Source organism: Nycticebus coucang, chromosome 20 (assembly GCF_027406575.1).
Source record: "Nycticebus coucang isolate mNycCou1 chromosome 20, mNycCou1.pri, whole genome shotgun sequence".
Classification (NCBI taxonomy): Eukaryota; Metazoa; Chordata; class Mammalia; order Primates; family Lorisidae; genus Nycticebus; species Nycticebus coucang.
In genome coordinates, this window is record NC_069799.1 from 33912205 (window position 1) to 33932385 (window position 20181).

Consider the following 20181-nt stretch of genomic DNA (forward strand, 5'->3'; position numbering starts at 1 on the left):
TGCACCTTATGAGAGTCTTTCCTTCAATCACTCCCCAATACCACCTACCCTGGAATCTCCAAACTACAACTCATGGCTGAGGATCCATGAATTGCTGTTTGTTACATAAGGACATTTTAGAGGGGAGTAGGTCTAGTTGTAAGGGACTTAATATTCAGGCTGTTGTTCATTTTTTTTTTTTTTTTCTGTTTTTAAGAGACAGAGTCTCACTTTATGGCCCTTGGTACAGTTTGGTGGCATCACAGCTCACAGCAACCTCCAACTCCTGGGCTTAGGCGATTCTCTTGCCTCAGCCTCCTGAGTAGCTAGGATTACAGGCACCCACCACAACGCCTGGCTATTTTTTTTTTTTTGCGGTTTTTGGCCAGGGCTGGGTTTGAAACTACCACCTCTGGCATATGGGGCCGGCACCCTACTCTTTTGAGCCACAGGTGCCGCCTCTCTTTCCCAGTTCTTTTAGGAGTCCCTGCTGAATTGCAGAGGATTGATGGAGGCCTTTTTGAACAACATCAGTGGCAAGGAATATATATATATATGTATATATATATGTATATGTATGTATATGTCTGACTTCTGTCTTACTAGATGTTCTCATGTAGAAAAGGCATTTACTTCCTGTCTAATGGAGATGTGCACCCGCTAGAACTTACCAGAAAGGTGATATTTTTTCCATATATCCACAAGATTATCCCACACTCAGATATTTATAAAACAACCACTAAAGGTTGTTTTAGTGAAAAAAAGAAAAAAGGATATTATTTGCTATACAACTGAAAAGTGTAACTACTAGTCATAAATACATTAAGTTTAAAAGGTGCCCACTGTAATACACTAACCTTAATAATTCCTTACTTAAATGTAACTTAGCTGTCTTTGTACTTTATGCCAACAGACACACTAAGCTACCCTGAAGGCAGTTATTATAAGGCACGCAGGCCTTTCCATACATCCCTGCTACAACACATGGAAAACTCGTTGGCTGAGATTAACCCCTTTTCTACCTTGGGTACAAAACTGTAAGTCCAACTGGTCTAAAGTAACTTAAGATATTACACTCCCTGAAAACTATCATAGCCAACTACACCTTTTTAACCCGCTAAATACACCACTTTAGCCATTTCTGTCATATCAACACAAGCTATTGAACTCAATCTGAAAATTGAGTGACATGTCCCATGCCATTGTCAAGGCTCTTAATACAACTTCTCAAGCCATAAACACTCTGAACATTGAATTAAAACAAGTACCAGAGGCTATCCTAAAAAAAAAATCAAGTAGCCATTAATTATTTATTATTAAAACTCAATCATAGGGTGGTGTACCAGCCCCATATACTGAGGGTGGCGGGTTCCAACCTGGCCCCGGGCCAAACTGCAACATGAAATGGCCAGGCCTTGTGGCTGGCGCCTGTAGTCCCAGCTACTGGGGAGGCTGAGGCAAGAGAATCACCTAAGCCCAAGAGCTGGAGGTTGCTGTGATGCCACAGCACTCTACTGAGTGTGACAGAATGAGACTCTGTCTCTAAAAATATAAAAACACACACAATAATAGATGTAAAAAGTTAAAAAATGTATACTGCTTCAATTTATCTACCAGTTCCCAACCCATTAAAAACAAGTTATATGTATAAGAGATATAGTCCAAATAAAACAACGAAAAAGATTTTTCAGAATATCCAACATTTCCTAACACATTGTCATAATTACCTAAATCCAAACCTTAATAGGTATTCTCATGTATTATAAGCTTCTTAATGTTACAAAATACAATGTATACCATTCATAATGCACCCACTGTTTCACAAATTTCAGAAAACAAAATCAAACAGCGCAGCCCTCATGTCAATTTAACCAAAGCAATTACTTCCATTTGAAATCAATTTCATAGCTATGAAAATAAAAGTAGAGAATGTGGTAGACACAGACACCCCCACAATCTTTCTTAGCTATTCCTGAACTGAGAATGCACTTGAAAACATAGGAGCAGTAAGTTAGTCAAACAGGCCAAACCAGAAATAGGAAATAAATATAATAATCTTGAAAAAAAAAAAAACCAAGGAAGTAATGAGGCACTATAGAACAACTTAATAGCAGGTTGTTTTGATAGCAACTTAATAGCATAGTTGTTTTGATGATTTTCTGTGATTGTTTTTTAATTATTATATGTAATTAACCTGTCCGCATTTAACTTGCCTGCATGTTGTTAATCAGATAAGTAAAATATACTTTTAGAATACTTTTGAAATTATCCCCTATATCAATTATTAAAATGTGTTCCATAGACAAAACAACATTTAAAAAATTATTCTCACTGTTCTTCAGAATTGCTGGCTTTTCCGATAATAAAGTCTTTTCACGAATCATCTCCCTGTCTCCGTGTTTAACTACAAGGACAGGCGACAGAGTCTCTTTCTGTTCACCAACACCGTGAGCCACCGCGCCTTGTCCTAAGTTTAGGTTTAATAGGAGAATGGAGGGACTGGGGGATCCAGGGTCCCTACAGCCCCTCCTATGAACAAGCCCCACACACCCAGCTGGGATTCTTCCTGAGGACCTTTCCATTGTCATCACCTGGGAGGGACTCGGAGCGCTCCAGGCACAGCTGCTCAAAGAGAGGTCTGGGCCGTGGTCTGATTAACGCTCCAGGAAGGGGCCAGCAACAGAGTCCCCGCTGCCTGCCCCTCTCCACCTTTGGCCCACAGGGGTCTGAGGGCCAAGGAGTACCAGTGGCAAACTTCACTCTGAAGACTGTAAAGCTGAAGTGAAATTGCCGGGTCCCGCCACAGACACGTCTGGCTCCAACCACGCCCCTCCCCCCTCTCAGGACACCCAGTCTCCTAGACTCCCCATTTCCCAGCTTTCGGTTGTCCCGGTGTCGTCCCTACAGATCTCTGAGTACCTGCAGCTCACAGGGTGACAGAAAACGTTGCAGAGACATCTGGATAGTCCGGGAGTTGGAAGAGTTGAAGAGGGGATACCAGACCAGCGCGGGGCTAGAGACAAATGCTGCGGATCCCGGGGCCGCCTCCTTCTTTCTGGCTGTGCATCTGATTGGACAGTCCAATCATCCCTGACTGGATAGGGTCTCCGGCCCCACCTCTCTGTCCTTGAGTGACAGCACTGTCATCGAACAAGAGGCTGAATGAGGTCAGAATGCCAAGTTTCTTCACCATAGCACTCTTTTTTTTTTTTATTTCGTTTTTTTTCATCAAGGGCAGGGTCCATTACTTTATTCATCTCATATTCCAGGGCCGCTGTGCCTGCCATAGAGTACCCTGTTTCACAAATTTTGGCTAAAGGAATGAAAATCTTTTTACTGAGTGTGTTTAGTCTGTGCTAGGCTTGGGAACCTACTGTTTAAGTTAGTAGTTAGACTCTGCTTTGAAGGTGTTCTCAATATACATCATCATGTCTAGGTAAAAACATGCACAGCAATAACTTAGTCACTTGATAGAATGAAGGACACTGGGAGTTCCAAGCAAAGGCTGTAGCAGTTCAGAGAAGGGTGAAATTACCTCTAGTCTCCAGTGACGGGGTCGGCATTGCAGGAGGCATCATGCAGGAGGTGGTATTTAAGCTCCCAACTCACAGGCACCACATAGGGGTGTATGGCACACCTCCTGGATGGAGGGCTGAGGTACAAAGTGGACTTTATCTGTAACAAACTAACTGCCTGAGGGTTATTTGTAGATAGCCTGAATATAAATTATATCCTTTCATTAATTTTAATTACATATACATACATATGTGTTTATATATACCCTCACAAAAATACATGTTTTGCACTCATGGAAACATTACATTTATTTCTGGTGAAAAGTTGTATGCAGGGTGGACATAAAGTTCATGTGCAATTAAAGAAGTTTACTATTTAAACTTAAAACCTCACCATATAAATTTTTTGTTCTCAGTAGTACAATGATTCGCCATATAAATTTTAATTTAAATTGTTTGCTATTTAAATTTAAATTTAAAATACTTTACTATTTAAATTCCACACGACCTTTATGTCTACCCTGTATTTAGAATTAGCCAGCTGGACTTGGTTTAGATTATCCCATTTTGGGGGTCAACATTCAAAGCATCATAATCAGGAGCCAGTGGCACATATGTCTTCTTCACAGCCTGTCTGATCTAGTGTTTATTGGTTCTGACATCCACAATGAACACAAGTGTGGTGTTTTCTTCTCTCTTCTTCAAGTCTGACTCAGTGGTCAGGGAGAATTGTGAAGGAGCTAAGAAAATTTCACCCCCAAATGTGATTGCTTGCTATAAAGATTATTTTGAAGTAAAAGCTATTCATAGGCTCGGCGCCTGTGACTCAAGCGGCTAAGGTGCCAGTCACATACACCTGAGCTGGTGGGTTCAAATCCAGCCCAAGCCACCAAACAATGATGGGTTCAACCAAAACATAGCTGGGTGTTTTGGCGGGCACCTGTAGTCCCATCTACTTGGGAGGAGGAGGCAGAAAAATCACTTGAGCCCAGGAGTTGTTTGCTGTGAGCTGTGATGATACGGGGCTCTACCCAGGGTGACAGCTTGAGAGTTTGTCTCAAAAGAAATAAATAAATAAAAATAAAAAATAAAAATAAAAGCTATTCATAATCAGGAAACTCTGAACAAACACCTAAAATCTTAAAGGGCTGCTAGACTCATTATCACATCCTAATAGACCTTAGTAATCAACATTTCCCTCCATCTACAGATCCACCCTTAGCAACTACTTGCTACATGTATACTTTACAGTTTGTCTCACCCTTCCCTTTTATTTTTATTTTATTTTATTTCTTTCTTTATTTATTTTTTGAGACAGAGTCTCAAGCTGTCGCCCTAGGTAGAGTGCCTTGGCATCACAGCTCACAGCAATCTTCAACTCTTGGGCTTAAGTGATTCTCTTGCTTCAGTCTCCCAAGTAGCAGGACTACAGGTGCTCACCACAATGCCCAGCTATTTTTTGGCTGGAGTTGTCATTGTTGCTTAGCAGGCCCAGGCCGGGTTCGAACCCCCCACCCAGGTGTATGTGGCCAGTGCCTTTGCCAACTGAGCTATAGGTGCTGCCTTATTTATTTATTTATTTATTGAGACACTCTCAAGCTGTCACCCTGAGTCCAGTGCCATGGCATTACAGCTTATAGCATCCTTACACTCTTGGGCTCAAGCAATTCTCTAGCTTCAGCCTCCTAAGTAGCTGGGACCACAGGTGACCACCACAATGCCCGGCTAATTTTTGGTTGTAGTTGTCATTGTTGTTTGGTGGTCTGTCTGGATTCGAACCCCCCAGCTCTGGTGTATGTGGCTGACACCCCAGCCACTTGAGCTACAGGCACCGAGCTCCCCATCCCCTTCTAAAAGGCATCTTTAAAAGCCACTGGCTACCACTGAAACTTTGGGAAATCATTCTTGTGGTTCCTTCCATGTGCATGGTATTTGGAAATAAACCTTTCTCTTATTAATCTACTATACCTGTGAGTTGATCTTTTCAGCAAACCAACCTAGAGGAAAAGGACAAGTTTCCCCTTCAGTTTGGTACTGTCAGCAGGATTCCCAAAATCAGTCTGTTGTCCTGAAATCTGTAGCAGGAGGGTTGGAACCTTGACACCAGCCGGGCACGTGGTGAGATATTTTACTTACCAGTTGGGATCCCAGCCTTCCTCTCTGTGGGCTCTGGTTGAGCAGATGGTAAAAGATCTTCTTTCTTTCCATATTTAAGATTAATAAGAGAAACATTTTTGTTGGTTACTAATCTTGAAAGTTACTCTAGTATTGGTACATTTTTAGGTACTTTGTGGTGTATGAATATTTATATTGTTTGATTCCCTCTCCTCTCAGAAATAACTTTTATTGTTATTGTTTTATTTATTTTTTTGTTTGTTTTGTCGCTTGTCTTTCAGTGTCATTTGGTTTAAAGAAGATTGCGATAGGGCAGAACTCAACTCCGGCCTAGCCACCCTTGAGCCCCAAGTCCAGATTGGCCTGCATACCAGAGGTTAGATGGTTCCTGCTGGTCCAATGTCTTTTAAGATGATCTTTGTTGTGAGTCCCTGAAACAAAAATGGTATGAGGTTTCCCTCTTGTCCTGTTCTATGTCTCTGAGCTTGACTTTGTGACCGAGTGGGAATTCTCTCCTCAGTCTCCACCATCTGGAGGGTGTGTTTTCTTGGGAACAGTTCTCATGGCCTGACTGGAAAGACCAGGAGTCAGAGACAGTAAGATTCTAGGCAGCACACTGTGTGTACCAAGCGTGTCAAGCTCTGAGGAGTGAGTCTTTTGTCATTGTCTATTCTAATTTGGTCTATTTCTGAGAGTGAAATTTGGGGAATCTTGGAATTAGCCTCTACTATGAAGAGGCATTGCACCTTATAAAAAGGCAATGAATTGAGTCACTTTTAGAACAAATATCTTGTGGTAATCAAGTCGCCAAAAGATAGATTTTTTTTTTTTAATTTTTTTTAGAGACAGAGTTTCACTTTGTCACCGTGGATAGAGTGCTGTCGTGTCACAGGTCACAGCAACCTTCAGCTGTTGGGTTCAAGCCATTCTCTTGCCTCAGCCTCCCAAATAGCTAGGACTATAGCCGCCTGCCACAATGCCTGGCTCTTTTTTTTTTCCAGTTTGGTTAGGTGGGGGTTTGAACCCACCACTCTCGGTATACGGGTCCAGCACCCTACTCACTGAGCCACAGGTGCCACCCAAAATATAGATTCTTTAAACTAGAAAAACTCCTTAATCAAAAGAAAATTTTAGAGGGCACTCATCTTCAGCAATTTCTTATTTATATTTATAGAAAGATCAAATTGAAAGAAAAACATCAGTTTTATGGCTAGCCTTAAAACTTCCTTAAAAAAAAATGACAAGCAGAAATCTGAATTAGAGCAAAACTTAAAATATCTCCACCTTAAATCGCCTTCCAACTTATACTCCTCTCTATCCTCAATTACCTGGCCCTGATCCCCTAGAAAATCTTTTGAATAATAAACAGGGCCCTGGCTCCCTCCCTTCACAAGGATAAATGATGGTGTGAATGGCCGGCCCCTGGTGTGAATAGCTTCTGTTTGGATGCCAGTTTTTACCATATCTATGCCCCCATTTTTATCCCATCTGTAACATGTTTGTAATTTGTCTGTGAGGGAAAAATAAAGAGAGAGAAACACACGGAGAAGCCCACCCCCCCACCCCCATTGGGAACTGTGCTTTTAGCATTTAAAAAAAGGGTACAAGAGACTGTATGGTAACTATGTGTCCAGAGAGATTGAGAACTTTGTGTGAGCAGAAACAACTCAAATGCCTTGTTGTTAGGGTAATTGTGGTATCCTTTAAGATAAAATTGATTTTAAACCTGTTATTAAAGTTCAAATGTTCAAAGTTTATAAAACTGCCACTTCTGTAGTATTTCTAAGTTTGCTAAATTTAACAATGACCGTATAGTCTTGATTTTAAGCCTCTGAATTCCAAGAGGGCTAACAGCATGTCCCCCCACCCATACTTAGGGAAGCAACTGCAAGAGTCTAGCCCACATAGTCGCTAATTTTTTACTCCAACTTTACCCTCTGACTATTTTTTTTTTCTTTGCAGTTTTGGCCAGGGCCAGGGTTGAACCCGCCACCCCTGGTATATGGGGCCAGCACCCTACTCCTTGAGCCACAGGTGCTGTCTTGACTATTCTAAGAAAAACTGGATGTTCTAGTTTCCTACTTTCTGGCTTAAACTCTGCACCTGATAAATGAATTAAAACACAGGTCCTATCGTTTGCAACTATCTTTAACGCTATGTGACCATGTGATACTTAGGGAGACAAATAAAAAAAAGTCAGAAAAAAAATGACTGTGTTATGATTTTGTTACTGAAATGTCCTCAGTGAGTCCTTGATCTGGGGAATTTGAAAATTGAGGACACAGACCACAGATCAATAATAAAATAGAATTTTGTTGAATGGAAGGGCATGCAGAGAGAGTGGAGAGTGCCAGAGCTACTGACAGTGGGCAGGAAACCCAAATCAGAGGTCTCCTGCATGAGTCCTTTTCTAAGGCAGTAGTTCTCAACCTGTGGGTTGCGACCCCTTTTTGGGTTGAATGACCCTTTCATAGGGGTCACTTAAATACATCCTGCATATCGGATATTTTCATTACAAAATTATTAGTTATGAAGTAGCAAGGAAAATAATTTTATGGATGGGGGTCATCACAACATGAGAAACTGTATTAAAGGGTCACAGCAATAGGAAGGTTGAGAACCACTGGTCTAGGGGTAAATAATTGGTCCTCAGAAATATTTTGATCAGGACTTGGTAAAGGCAAAAGCACCTTTAGAAGCTGATGTTTTGACAAATGAGTAAGTGCAATCCCTCCTCTTGGGCAAGGTTTTTAGATCTTTGCAGTTTTCATCTAGAGAGGGAATAGGGTATGTTCTCCCTATTCAGGGTGGACCCATCCAAAATGTTTCGGACTGCTTTACTCATAACCTTGCTAGGGCTCAGAGAGTATGACCTGCAATGTTGTTTGTGCCTAGAAATAGAAGTCTAATTTCTGAGCTTACTTGAGCCTGAAAAATGGGGGTTTCCTATCTAGCCCTAAGTAGAATAATCTGGGTGGCACCTGTGGGTCAACAGAGTAGGGTGCCAGCTGCATATGCCAAACATGGAGTGTTCAAACCCAGCCCCAGCCAAAAACTGAAAAAAAAAAAAAAACCTATATCAATGTTATATTCCATAAAATATCTTTCATTTGTAAAATGTAATAATTTAGTTGTTTAAATTATTGTGGAGGGTGGGACCTGTGGGTCAGTGGGTAGGGCACTAGCCCCATATACCAAGGGTGGTGGGTTCGAACCTGGCCTGGCCAAAACAATGACAAAAAATAGCTGGGCATTGTGGCAGGCAGTTGTCCCAGCTACTCAGGAGGCTGAGGCAAAAGAATCGCCTAAGCCCAGGAGTCGGAGGTTGCTGTGAGTTGTGATGTCATAGCACTCTACTGAGGGCAAAAAAGTGAGACTCTGTCTGTAAAAAAATGAGTTAAATAAATAAATAAATAATTGGGGAAACGGAGTCTTTGTCAAAGAATAAGATTCTTGACTTTTAAACCTTCTAATTATCAGTTTTGCCAAGTAAATAATAATTTCATAGTAAACTATAATCCTATTTTATGAAAAGTTGATTTTTGAGAATAAGAGAAATTATACAGAAAGAAAAATGGCATTGTATAAGAAAAGGACCTTGTGTGATAAATTTTATCCTCAAACAAAATGATTAATTAAAGGGCAGCGCCTGTGGCTCAAGGAGTAAGGCGCTGGTCCCATATGCCGGAGGTGGTGGGTTCAAACCCAGCCCTGGCCAAAAACCACAAAAAAAAAAAAAAAAAGATTAATTAAAAAAAAGTGAAAGGCAGAACAAAAGTTAAAGAAAGTTTAAAATATTTATAGATTGCCTGTGCAGGTTAAGTGAAGCTCATAAAAAGAAATTTGTGAAGGAATTTGCATGTGATACAGTTAACTATGTATTTCCCTTAAAATCTTTTTAGCTTGTAGTCTTATTTAAACACATGTTTTAAGTCTTTACTATTGACAAAACTTCCAAAATCAAAACTCTAAATTTAAACTTTTTAAAATATTAAGACTACTAAAAGTCTGAAAAAAACAAATTTAGGTTTACTTGGTTTATTAAAAATGTATAGGAAACATTGTCAAATATGAAATAGTGATTAATTTTATGTGAGTTACAGTTTATGTATATTCCAATATTATAAAATATTGATCTGTCTTAATATATATTATTAGAAATAATAATTATTATTATTTTTGCAGTTTTTGGCCAGGGCTGAGTTTGAACCCTCCACCTCCAGCATATGGCACCAGCGCCCTACCCCTTTGAGACACAGGCACTGCCTATCAGGAATAATTTTAATTCATCTCATAAAGTGTTTATTATTTGTAACTAAATAAATCCAAAGTCTGTCTTTCAAAAGAAATATTAGAAGAGACTGACGAATTCTCTCAAATTCAAATTTCTGATATTTTTGAAAATTAAATACCTTCAGACTAAAAGCAAACTTCTAGAATGTTAAATAAAAAGTTAACATGTTGGCTCGATGCCTATGGCTCAAGCGGATGAGGTGCCAGCAACATACACCTGAGCTGGCGGGTTTGAATTCAGCCTGGGCCTGCCAAACAACAATGACAGCTGCAACCAAGAAATAGCCAGGTGTTGTGGTGGGCACCTGCAGTCCCAGCTACTTGGGAGGCAGAGGCAGGAGAATCATTTGAGCCCAGGACTTGGAGGTTGCTGTGAGCTGTGATGCCACAGCACTCTACCCAGGGACAGCTTGAGGTTCTGTCTTAAAAAAAAAATTTAATTCTAGGGTGGCGCCTGTGGGTCAGTGAGTAGGGTGCTGGCCTCATATACTCAGGGTGGCGGGTTCAAACCTGGTCCCATCCAAACTGCAACAAAATATAGCCAGGCATTGTAGCGGGCACCTGTAGTCCCAGCTTCTTGGGAGGCTGAGGCAAGAGAATCACCTAAGCCCAGGAGCTGAAGGTTGCTGTGAGCTGTGATGCCCCAGCACTCTACCCGGGGCAACAAAGTGAGACTCTCTGTCTTTAAAAAAAAAAAACTTAACATGTCTATAAGTATTACTAACCTAACTTCAAACAAAAATCAATTATGTGGAATTATACTAGTTTGTTATGACTTTTGGTTTAAAATATTACTGATTCTTTCTCTGTTCTGTTTTCCAAAATTCAAGAAAACCATTTTCTGTCTTTTAAGCTATTTATAGTTTTTCAAGCAATGTATGTACTCATGGGCAGAATTTGAAACATTTATTTTTTTCTCCCTCCTTGATTTCTCTGAAATCTAAAAGCCATTTGTAAGTATTCTTAAGTTCTGACAATACAATTATTTGCATACGTTCATTAAGAATCTATTTTATTCTATAGGACATAACAAAGGCACTGATTATTTTACCAAGGCTTCTACTGAAATAGCATTTCCAGAGGTGTCCAGACTGTGTTAAGGAATTAAGGGTGACTTTATAAGGCTAATAAAAAAGCACTTTGAGCAGCATCTGTGGCTCAATGAGTAGGGCACCAGCCCCATATACTGAGGGTGGTGGGTTCGAACCCAGCCCCGGCCAAACTGCTACAAAAAAATAGCATGGCCTTGTGATGGGCACTTGTAGTCCCAGCTACTCAGGAGGCTGAGGCAAGAGAATCACCTAAGCCCAAGAGCTGGAGGTTGCTGTGAGCTGTGACACCACAGTACTCTACCAAGGGCGACAAAGTGAGACTCTCTTTAAAAAAACAAAAAACAAAAAACAATGCTTTGAAAAAACTGGCCTCAATAGCAAAGGTGAAAGGAATTCTCATCTGGAGTCATCACAGCTGGCTGAATAGGGCTTCACTTCCCCTTCAAAAGTAAAGGTAAATTTTAATACAGTCAACATGCCCTGCTCCAGCCACATATTGGGATCTGGCTGGTCAATGCACAGCTGAAGCCTGAGGAAATTCATTGAGGGGCATATCTTGATTGGACTTTGGGAAAAGGGGTAAAAAATGTTACAGGGAAAAGTAAAAACTTATATGTATATTAGCCCACCACCACGGTACTATTAAGGCCTGAGTTGAGAACCCAAGAAGAGTCACAGTCCCTAAAACCTCAGTGCTAAAAAGTAATTGATATTGGCACCTACAGAAGCAAGCTGATATTGAGACCCCAAATTAAAATATATTGGAGTCTCAAAAGGGGGGAATGAGAGAGGATACCTGAGAAGGGTGAGGTCTAGGAGAACAGGTCTTATCAAGGAGACAACAAGGATACACCTGCAGGGTCCTCTCCATGGTGACTCAGCTCTTGGGAATTTGTAAACTTAACTTCCTGTAACTTGGAAATTTCCAAGTTCTGTGAAATCCTGTAGTTCTGTAGGGGCTGGAATAGCAAGTCTCGCTTGATTCAAACTGGGCAATAAGAAGAGTACCTGTAGGGTGGAACTTTTTGACTGTTGATAAAAATGGAAAGACCAAGCCAGTCAGGGAGCGCAGCCATTTGGGATTCTTCTATACTGTAAACTCCCAGCTGGTGAATAAAGCCCTTCCTCTTATAAAAAGATAGAAAGAAAGACAGAAAGAAAGAAAGAAAGAAAGAAAGAAAGAAAGAAAGAAAGAAAGAAAGAAAGAAAGAAAGAAAGAAAGAAAGAAAGAAAGAAAGAAAGAAAGAAAGAAAGAAAGAAAGAAAGAAAGAAAGAAAGAAGAAAGAAAGAAAGAAAGAAAGAAAGAAAGAAAGAAAGAAAGAAAGAAAGAAAGAAAGAAAGAAAGAAAGAAAGAAAGAAAGAAAAAAATTGGCCAGATACCCATCAATAATGTTTCCTAATCTGTAGTAAGTAATGAAGGTCACTTTCTGACAGGTCTGGACATTGAAATTTGCTTGGGGACCTCAAGAGAAGAGGAATTTACTCATTGCATACAGGTATCTAATGGCACAGATGAAACCTGGGCTTGTGAAATGCTTTCAAGTCTAACCTAAGAATTCCTCCTAAAAGGTTCCAGCAAAGCCAATTTTAAAGGGAAAAAAGCCTAGATGGCTAATACTTATTCTTACTGCACTTCATGCAAATAATCAAACCCAGTATACTGAAGGTACAATTTATTTTGGCAACTAAGTTAGTTCTGCTATAATTTGTCTTTAGTAAAGAGAAAAATTGGAGACAGAAATGATTCAAGAAGAGAAAAAGACTGTGACCCACCTGTATTAAATCCCAGCCTTGTCTGTAATGTCAACTCATAAAATGAAACATATCTATTTTACTAAACTGATATATTAAATAGAATTAAGAGACTAACCAAAAAAATATAAAATTATATACAGTAGTTATATTTACTCTGAAGACTTAAGGCTCAACAAAACTGCCTGTTGCCCACTCTAGAAAATTTGTGCAATATTACCATTATCTACTGTGTCTATATAGATAATTCAGAAAAAATTGCAAACTACATAAGAATTTCCCAGTAAGGCTCAGCACCTGTGGCTCAAGTGGCTAAGATGCCAGCCACTTATACCTGAGCTAATGGGTTTGAATCCAGCGCAGGCCCGCCAAACACCAATGATGTCTGTAACCAAAAAAAGAGCCGGGTGTTGTGGCAGGTGCCTACAGTCCCAGCTACTTGGGAGGTGGAGGCAGGAGAATCGCTTGAGCCCAGAAGTTGGAGGTTGCTGTGAGCTGTGATGCCATGGCACTCTACCCAGGGTGACAGCTTGAGGCTCTGTCTCAAAAAAAAAAAAAAGAATTTCCCAATAAATAGTGTGACTGTAACATAGCCTCATAAATGACCCCACACCCAAATGATGTTCAGAAACATTCACCTAACTAATCCAGAACTTTAGATCAGTTCTGCAGACACTCTTTTTCTTTTGTTTCTGTGGAGACTCTTAAAACTATATATTATCTTAAAAACTGTGCTAAGACTGTAAGTAGGAATACTAACGTTTTCATTGTGTAAACCTTAGCCTCAAAAACCAGGACTTGTAAATGTTTATAAGTAACTGCTAAATATTTTCATTCTCTTAGGCTGAACCCAACCTTGACTGCATCCCTGTCATTGTAAGGGAGCCAGAAGGCCACAAACTTATGCAAGCTAGCTAAAGTCATGCAGAAGACGAATGAAAGTCCTGAGAATTTCTGCAAAAGACTGTATGAAACATACAGACTACCAAACCATCGTATAAAGTTACTAAGAGGGAAGAGACTAAACAGACAAAAGCCATAGGAAGAGAAACAAAGAAGACCTCCACTTGAGTAATCAACTATGTTCTGTTTCGTCTTTTATATCTGTACATCCTTTCTCTACAAAGAATCAAATTTAGGTCAAAGATTGGAACCAGTCCCCCTCAAACCAAGAACCCTGCAGCATCCACCAAACCACACCCACAACATTAAAAATGAAAGAAATTGTAACCTAGCTCCATCACAACAGACTAAAGAGAAATGTGAAAAGTGCAAATCGTCCAGCCAACCCCTGAAAGATAACTTTTGGGGTAGTCAATATGCCTTGCTTTAGCCACATACTGGAAGCTGGCTGATCAAGGCACACCTGTGGCCTGAGGAAATTCCTCACGGAACTCATCTTAATTAAAACTATGAACTTTGGAAAAGGAAAAATATGTCATCTGTGCACCCACACCACTAAGATAGAACACTTTTACTAACCTATTCCCAGAAAGGGGAGACTGATTTAACAGAGTGTAAGGAAATGTACTTAAATCTATTCTTTTCTTTTTCTTTCTTTCTTTTTTTCTTTTTTTAAACACAGAGTCTCACTTTGTCACCTTTGGTAGAGTGCGGTGGCAGCACAGCTCACAGCAACCTCCAACTCCTGGACTTAGGGGATTTTCTTGCATCAGCCTCCGGAGTAGCTGGGACTACAGGTGCCTGTGATGATGCCTGGTATTTTTTTTTTGTTGTTGTTGTTCTTATTGCAATTTGGCTGGGGCTGGGTTTGAACCCGCCACCCTCGGTATATGGGGCCGGTGCTTTACCCACTGAATCATACTCACCACCCTAATGTATGAAACTTCTAGGGAAGTTCCAGGTGAGGGGAATGAAGGAGCAAAGAAAATTTCACCCCAAAATATGATGCCTTGTTATAATGATTATTTGGAATTAAAAGTGACTCATAATCAGGAAACTCTGAACAAAGACTTTTCTCTATCTACCTAAAATCTTAAAGGGCTGCTAGACTCCTTATCACATGCTAACAGACCTGGCCCTAAGGTCATTTGAAGCACAATACCTGTCTCTCAGATAAATTTACTAATCAATGTTTCCCTCCATCTACCAATTTCCCCTTAGCAACAACTTGCTACACAGATACTTTCCAGTTTCTTTCACCCTCCCTTCAAAAAGGCATCTTTAAAAGCCACTGACTATCACTGAATCTTTGAGAAATTATTCTTGTGGTTCCCCCAAAGCACATAGTATTTGGAAATAAACCTTTCTCTTATTAATCTACCATAAATGTGAGTTGATATTTTCAGTGAACCAACCTCAGGGAAAAGGGCAAGTTTCCCTGAGACTCCCCTTCATTGGCATGATGGCACAGTGGTCAAGCTTATTTCTCCTGGGGGAGCTCATCCTGGGATAGTTGGGCTGCATCCGGAGGAGCCACAGTGACTTCAGCCACAGAAATGGGAGTGAAGTATAAATATCTTTTTTTGTGTGTCTGTGGTTGTCTTTCAGCACTGCCTTCTTGGCTTTCACTGCCTTTACTTTGGATTTTGCTTTGGGAGGGGCAAAAGCTTCCTTCTTCACCTTCAGCATCATCTTGTGAAAACCAACAATTATTTTAAGATTTGAGATTTTATTTTTTCTTTTGTAGAGATAGAGTTTCACTTTATTGCCCTTGGTAGAGTGCCGTGGCATCATATGGCTCACAGCAACCTCCAGCTCCTGGGCTTAGGCGATTCTCCTGCCTCAGCCTCTGGAGTAGCTGGGACTACAGACACCTGCCATAATGCTCGGCTATTTTTTTGTTATAGTTTGGCTGGGGCTGGGTTTGAACCCGCCACCCTCGGTATATGGGGCTGGCGCCCTGATCACTGAGCCACAGGTGCCGCCTGAGATTTTTTTGTAATTTTCCTGAACTTTACTCTTTTCAGGGGCAGCCTGAACTTTGAAAGGAGAAGCAGTCCTCTAATTCAGCCTGTCCGACAGAAATAAAATGAGACCCCCGTGTGTCACTTCAAATTTTCTAGTAGTCATATAAAAGAAAAGATAGAAAATAAGGTTAAATTGTTATTTTATTTAACCTAATATATCCCAAAATATTATTGTTTTCATAACTGATGAATAAAAAGATACTAATGAATTACTTTGCTTATGTATCTTTAAAATTCATTGCATGTGTTAAGTGCAGAGCACAGCTCTATTCAGAAAAGCATGTGGCCAGTTGCCATCACACTGAAGGGCAGCCCTTTGGGCTCTGAATCTAACTTCAGGGATGTGAATGGCCTGAAACACAGTTTTTTGTTGTCAGAAGTAAGGGAACATTCTTTCTTTTTTTTTTATTGTTGGGGATTCATTGAGGGTACAATAAGCCAGGTTACACTGATTGCAATTGTTAGATAAAGTCCCTCTTGCAACCATGTCTTGCCCCCATAAAGTGTGACACACACCAAGGCCCCACCCCATCCCTCCGTCCCTCTTTCTGCTTCCCCCCCCATAACCTTAATTGTCATTAGTAGTCCTCATATCAAAATTGAGTACATAGGATTCATGCTTCTCCATTCTTGTGATGCTTTACTAAGAATAATGTCTTCTACTTCCATCCACGTTAATACGAAGGATGTAAAGTCTCCATTTTTTTTTTAATGGCTGAATAGTATTCCATGGTATACATATACCACAGCTTGTTAATCCATTCCTGGGTTGGTGGGCATTTAGGCTGTTTCCACATTTTGGCGATTGTAAATTGAGCTGCAATAAACAGTCTAGTACAAGTGTCCTTATGATCAAAGGATTTTTTTCCTTCTGGGTAGATGCCGAGTAATGGGACTGCAGGATCAAATGGGAGGTCGAGCTTGAGTGCTTTGAGGTTTCTCCATAATTCCTTCCAGAAAGGTTGTACTAGTTTGCAGTCTCACCAGCAGGGTAAAAGTGTTCCCTTCTCTCCACATCCACGCCAGCATCTGCAGTTTTGAGATTTTGTGATGTGGGCCATTCTCACTGGGGTTAGATGATATCTCAGGGTTGTTTTGATTTGCATTTCTCTAATATATAGAGATGATGAGCATTTTTTCATGTGTTTGTTAGCCATTGGTCTGTCATCTTTAGAGAAAGTTCTATTCATGTCTCTTGCCCATTGATATATGGGATTGTTGGGTATTTTCATGTGGAATAATTTGAGTTCTCTATAGATCCTGGTTATCAAGCTTTTGTCTGATTGAAAATATGCAAATATCCTTTCCCATTGTGTAGGTTGTCTCTTTGCTTTGGTTATTGTCTCCTTAGCTGTACAGAAGCTTTTCAGTTTAATGAAGTCCCATTTGTTTATTTTTGTTGTTGTTTCAATTGCCATGTCAGTCTTCTTCATGAAGTCTTTCATCAGGCCAATATCTTCCAGTGTTTTTCCTATGCTTTCTTGGAGGATTTTTATTGTTTCATGCCTTAAATTTAAGTCCTTTATCCATCTTGAATCAATTTTTGTGAGTGGGGAAAGGTGCGGGTCCAGTTTCAGTCTTTTACATGTAGACATCCAGTTCTCCCAACACCATTTATTGAATAGGGATTCTTTCCCTCAAGGTATGTTATTGTTTGGTTTATCGAAGATTAGGTGGTTGTAAGATGTTAGTTTCATTTTTTGGTTTTCAATTCGATTCCAAGTGTCTATGTCTCTGTTTTTGTGCCAGTACCATGCTGTCTTGACCACTAAGGCTTTGTAGTACAGACTAAAATCTGGTATGCTGATGCCCCCAGCTTTATTTTTGTTACAAAGAACTGCCTTAGGTATATGGGGTTTTTTCCGGTTATATACAAAACGCAGAATCATTTTTTCCAAATCTTGAAAGTACGATGTTGGTATTTTGATAGGAATGACATTGAATAGGTAGATTGCTTTGGGAAGTATAGACATTTTAACCATGTTAATTCTTCCCGTCCATGAGCATATTGCGTTTTTCCATTTGTTAATATCCTCTGTTATTTCCTTTCTGAGGATTTCATAGTTTTCTTTATAGAGGTCCTTCACCTCCTTCGTTAGGTATATTCCTAGGTATTTCATTTTCTTTGAAACTATGGTGAAGGGAGTTGTGTCCTTAATTAGCTTCTCATCTTGACTGTTATTGGTGTATACAAAGGCTACTGACTTGTGGACATTGATTTTATATCCTGAAACATTACTGTAATTTTTGATGACGTCTAGGAGTCTTGTGGTTGAGTCTTTGGGGTTCTCTAAGTATAAGATCATGTCCTCAGCAAAGAGGGAGAGTTTGACCTCCTCTGCTCCCATTTGGATTCCCTTTATTTCCTTGCCTTGCCTAATTGTATTGGCTAGAACTTCCAGCACTATGTTGAATAGTAAATGTGACAGAGGACAACCTTGTCTGGTTCCAGTTCTAAGAGGAAAAGCTTTCAGTTTTACTCCAGTCAGTAAAATATTGGCTGTGGCTTTGTCATAGATAGCTTCAATCAGTTTTAGAAATGTGCCACCTATGCCTATACTCTTCAGTTTTCTAATTAGAAAAGGATGCTGGATTTTATCAAATGCTTTTTCTGCATCTATTGAGAGGATCATGTGACCTTTATTTTTGCCTCTGTTAATATGGTGGATAAGGTTTATGGACTTGCGTATGTTAAACCAGCCTTGCATCCCTGGGATGAAGCCTACTTGATCATGATGTATGATTTTTTGATGATAAGCTGTAATCTATTGGCTAGGATTTTGTTGAGAATTTTTCCATCTATATTCATGAGTGAGATTGGTCTGAAATTCTCCTTTTTGTTTGGGTCTTTTCCTGGTTTTGGTATCAGGGTGATGTTTGCTTCATAGAATGTCTTGGGGAAGATTCCTTCTTCCTCAATTTTTTGGAATAATTTCTGCAGTCCAGGAATAAGCTCTTCCTTGAAGGTTTGATAGAATTCTGGAGTGAAGTCATCTGGACCAGGGCATTTTTTGGTTGGAAGATTTTTTATTGTTTCTTTGATCTCAGTGCTTGAAATTGGTCTGTTCAGCAGCTCTATTTCTTCCTGGCTGAGTCTAGGGAGAGGGTGTGATTCAAAATATTCATCTATTTCCTTCGCATTGTCAAATTTCTGGGCATAGAGTTTCTGGTAGTATTCAGAGATGATCTCTTGTATCTCTGTGGGATCAGTTGTTATTTCCCCTTTATCATTTCTGATTGAGGTTACTAGGGATTTACTTTTCTATTCCTTGTTAGTCTGGCTAATGGTTTATCTATTTTATTTATTTTTTTCAAAATACCAACTCCTTGTTTCATTAATTTTCTGAATGATTCTTTTGTTTTCAATTTCATTGATCTCTGATTTGATTTTGGATATTTCTTTTCTTCTATTGAGTTTAGGCTTAGATTGTTCTTTTTCCAATTCCATAAGATCTCTTGTGAGATTGTTGATGTGCTCTCTTTCTGTTTTTCGAATGTAGGCATCTAAAGCGATGAATTTTCCTCTCAAAACTGCTTTTGCAGTATCCCACAGGTTTTGGTAGCTTGTGTCTTCATTGTTGTTATGCTCGAGGAAGTTAATGATTTCCTGTTTTATTTCTTCCTTCACCCATCTGTTATTCAACAGAAGATTGTTTAATTTCCATGCCTTTGGGTGGGGTCGAGCATTTTTGTTAGAGTTGAGTTCCACCTTTAGTGCCTTATGGTCTGAGAAGATACAAGGTAAAATTTCAATTCTTTTGATTCTGTTGATATTTGTTTTGTGTCCCAGGATATGATCAATTTTGGAGAATGTTTCATGGGGTAATGAGAAGAATGTATATTCTTTATCTTTGGGGTGGATTGTTCTATATGCATCTGTCAAACACAGTTGTTGTAGGGTCTCATTTAAATCTCATATCTTTGTTTAATCTCTGTTTAGAGGATCTGTCCAGCTCTGTAAGAGGAGTGTTAAAGTCCCCTGTTATGATGGTATTATCAGATATCATATTGCTCAGACTGAGTAAGGTCTGTTTCAAGAATCTGGGAGCATTTAAATTGGGTGCATAGATATTTAGAATTGAAATGTCTTCTTGTTGTATTTTTTCCCTTAACCAATATAAAGTGACCATCTTTGTCTTTTTTGACTTTAGTTGCTTTAAATCCACATGTATATGAAAATAAGATTGCAACTCCTCTTTTCTTCTGAATTCCATTTGCCTGAAAAATTGTCTTCCAACCCTTGACTCGGAGCTTTAATTTGTCTTTTGAAGCCAGGTTTGTTTCTTGCAGACAGCAAATGGATGGCTTGTGTTTTTTAATCCAGTGAGCCAATCTATGTCTCTTCAGTGGGGAATTCAAGCCATTAACATTTATTGAGATAATTGATAAGTGTGGTAGTATTCTATTCGTCTTATTTGGTGAGAGTCCATTGCTTAGTTTTATCTTTTGCATCAGTGTGGAGGTTAGGTTCTGTCCTTTAATTTCTGAGTTCTTACTTTGCTGCTGATCCATTGTGGTGGTCAGTGTGCAGAACAGGTTGAAGTA

General features: G+C 39.7%; 1 protein-coding gene across 1 annotated transcript in view; it reads right to left on the minus strand.

The window, feature by feature from the left end:
- Nucleotides 1–15301, minus strand: part of LOC128572582 (zinc finger protein 724-like) — a 47174-nt gene extending 31873 nt beyond the window's left edge. Inside the window, exons 1-3 of the mRNA XM_053572577.1 lie at nucleotides 15248–15301; nucleotides 5463–5491; nucleotides 2899–3046 (exon numbers count right to left, since the gene is read on the minus strand). Of these exons, the coding sequence (XP_053428552.1) occupies nucleotides 2899–3046; nucleotides 5463–5491; nucleotides 15248–15301 (231 nt within the window). The remainder of the gene's footprint in view (nucleotides 1–2898; nucleotides 3047–5462; nucleotides 5492–15247) is intronic.
- Between the last annotated feature and the right edge of the window lie 4880 nt (nucleotides 15302–20181).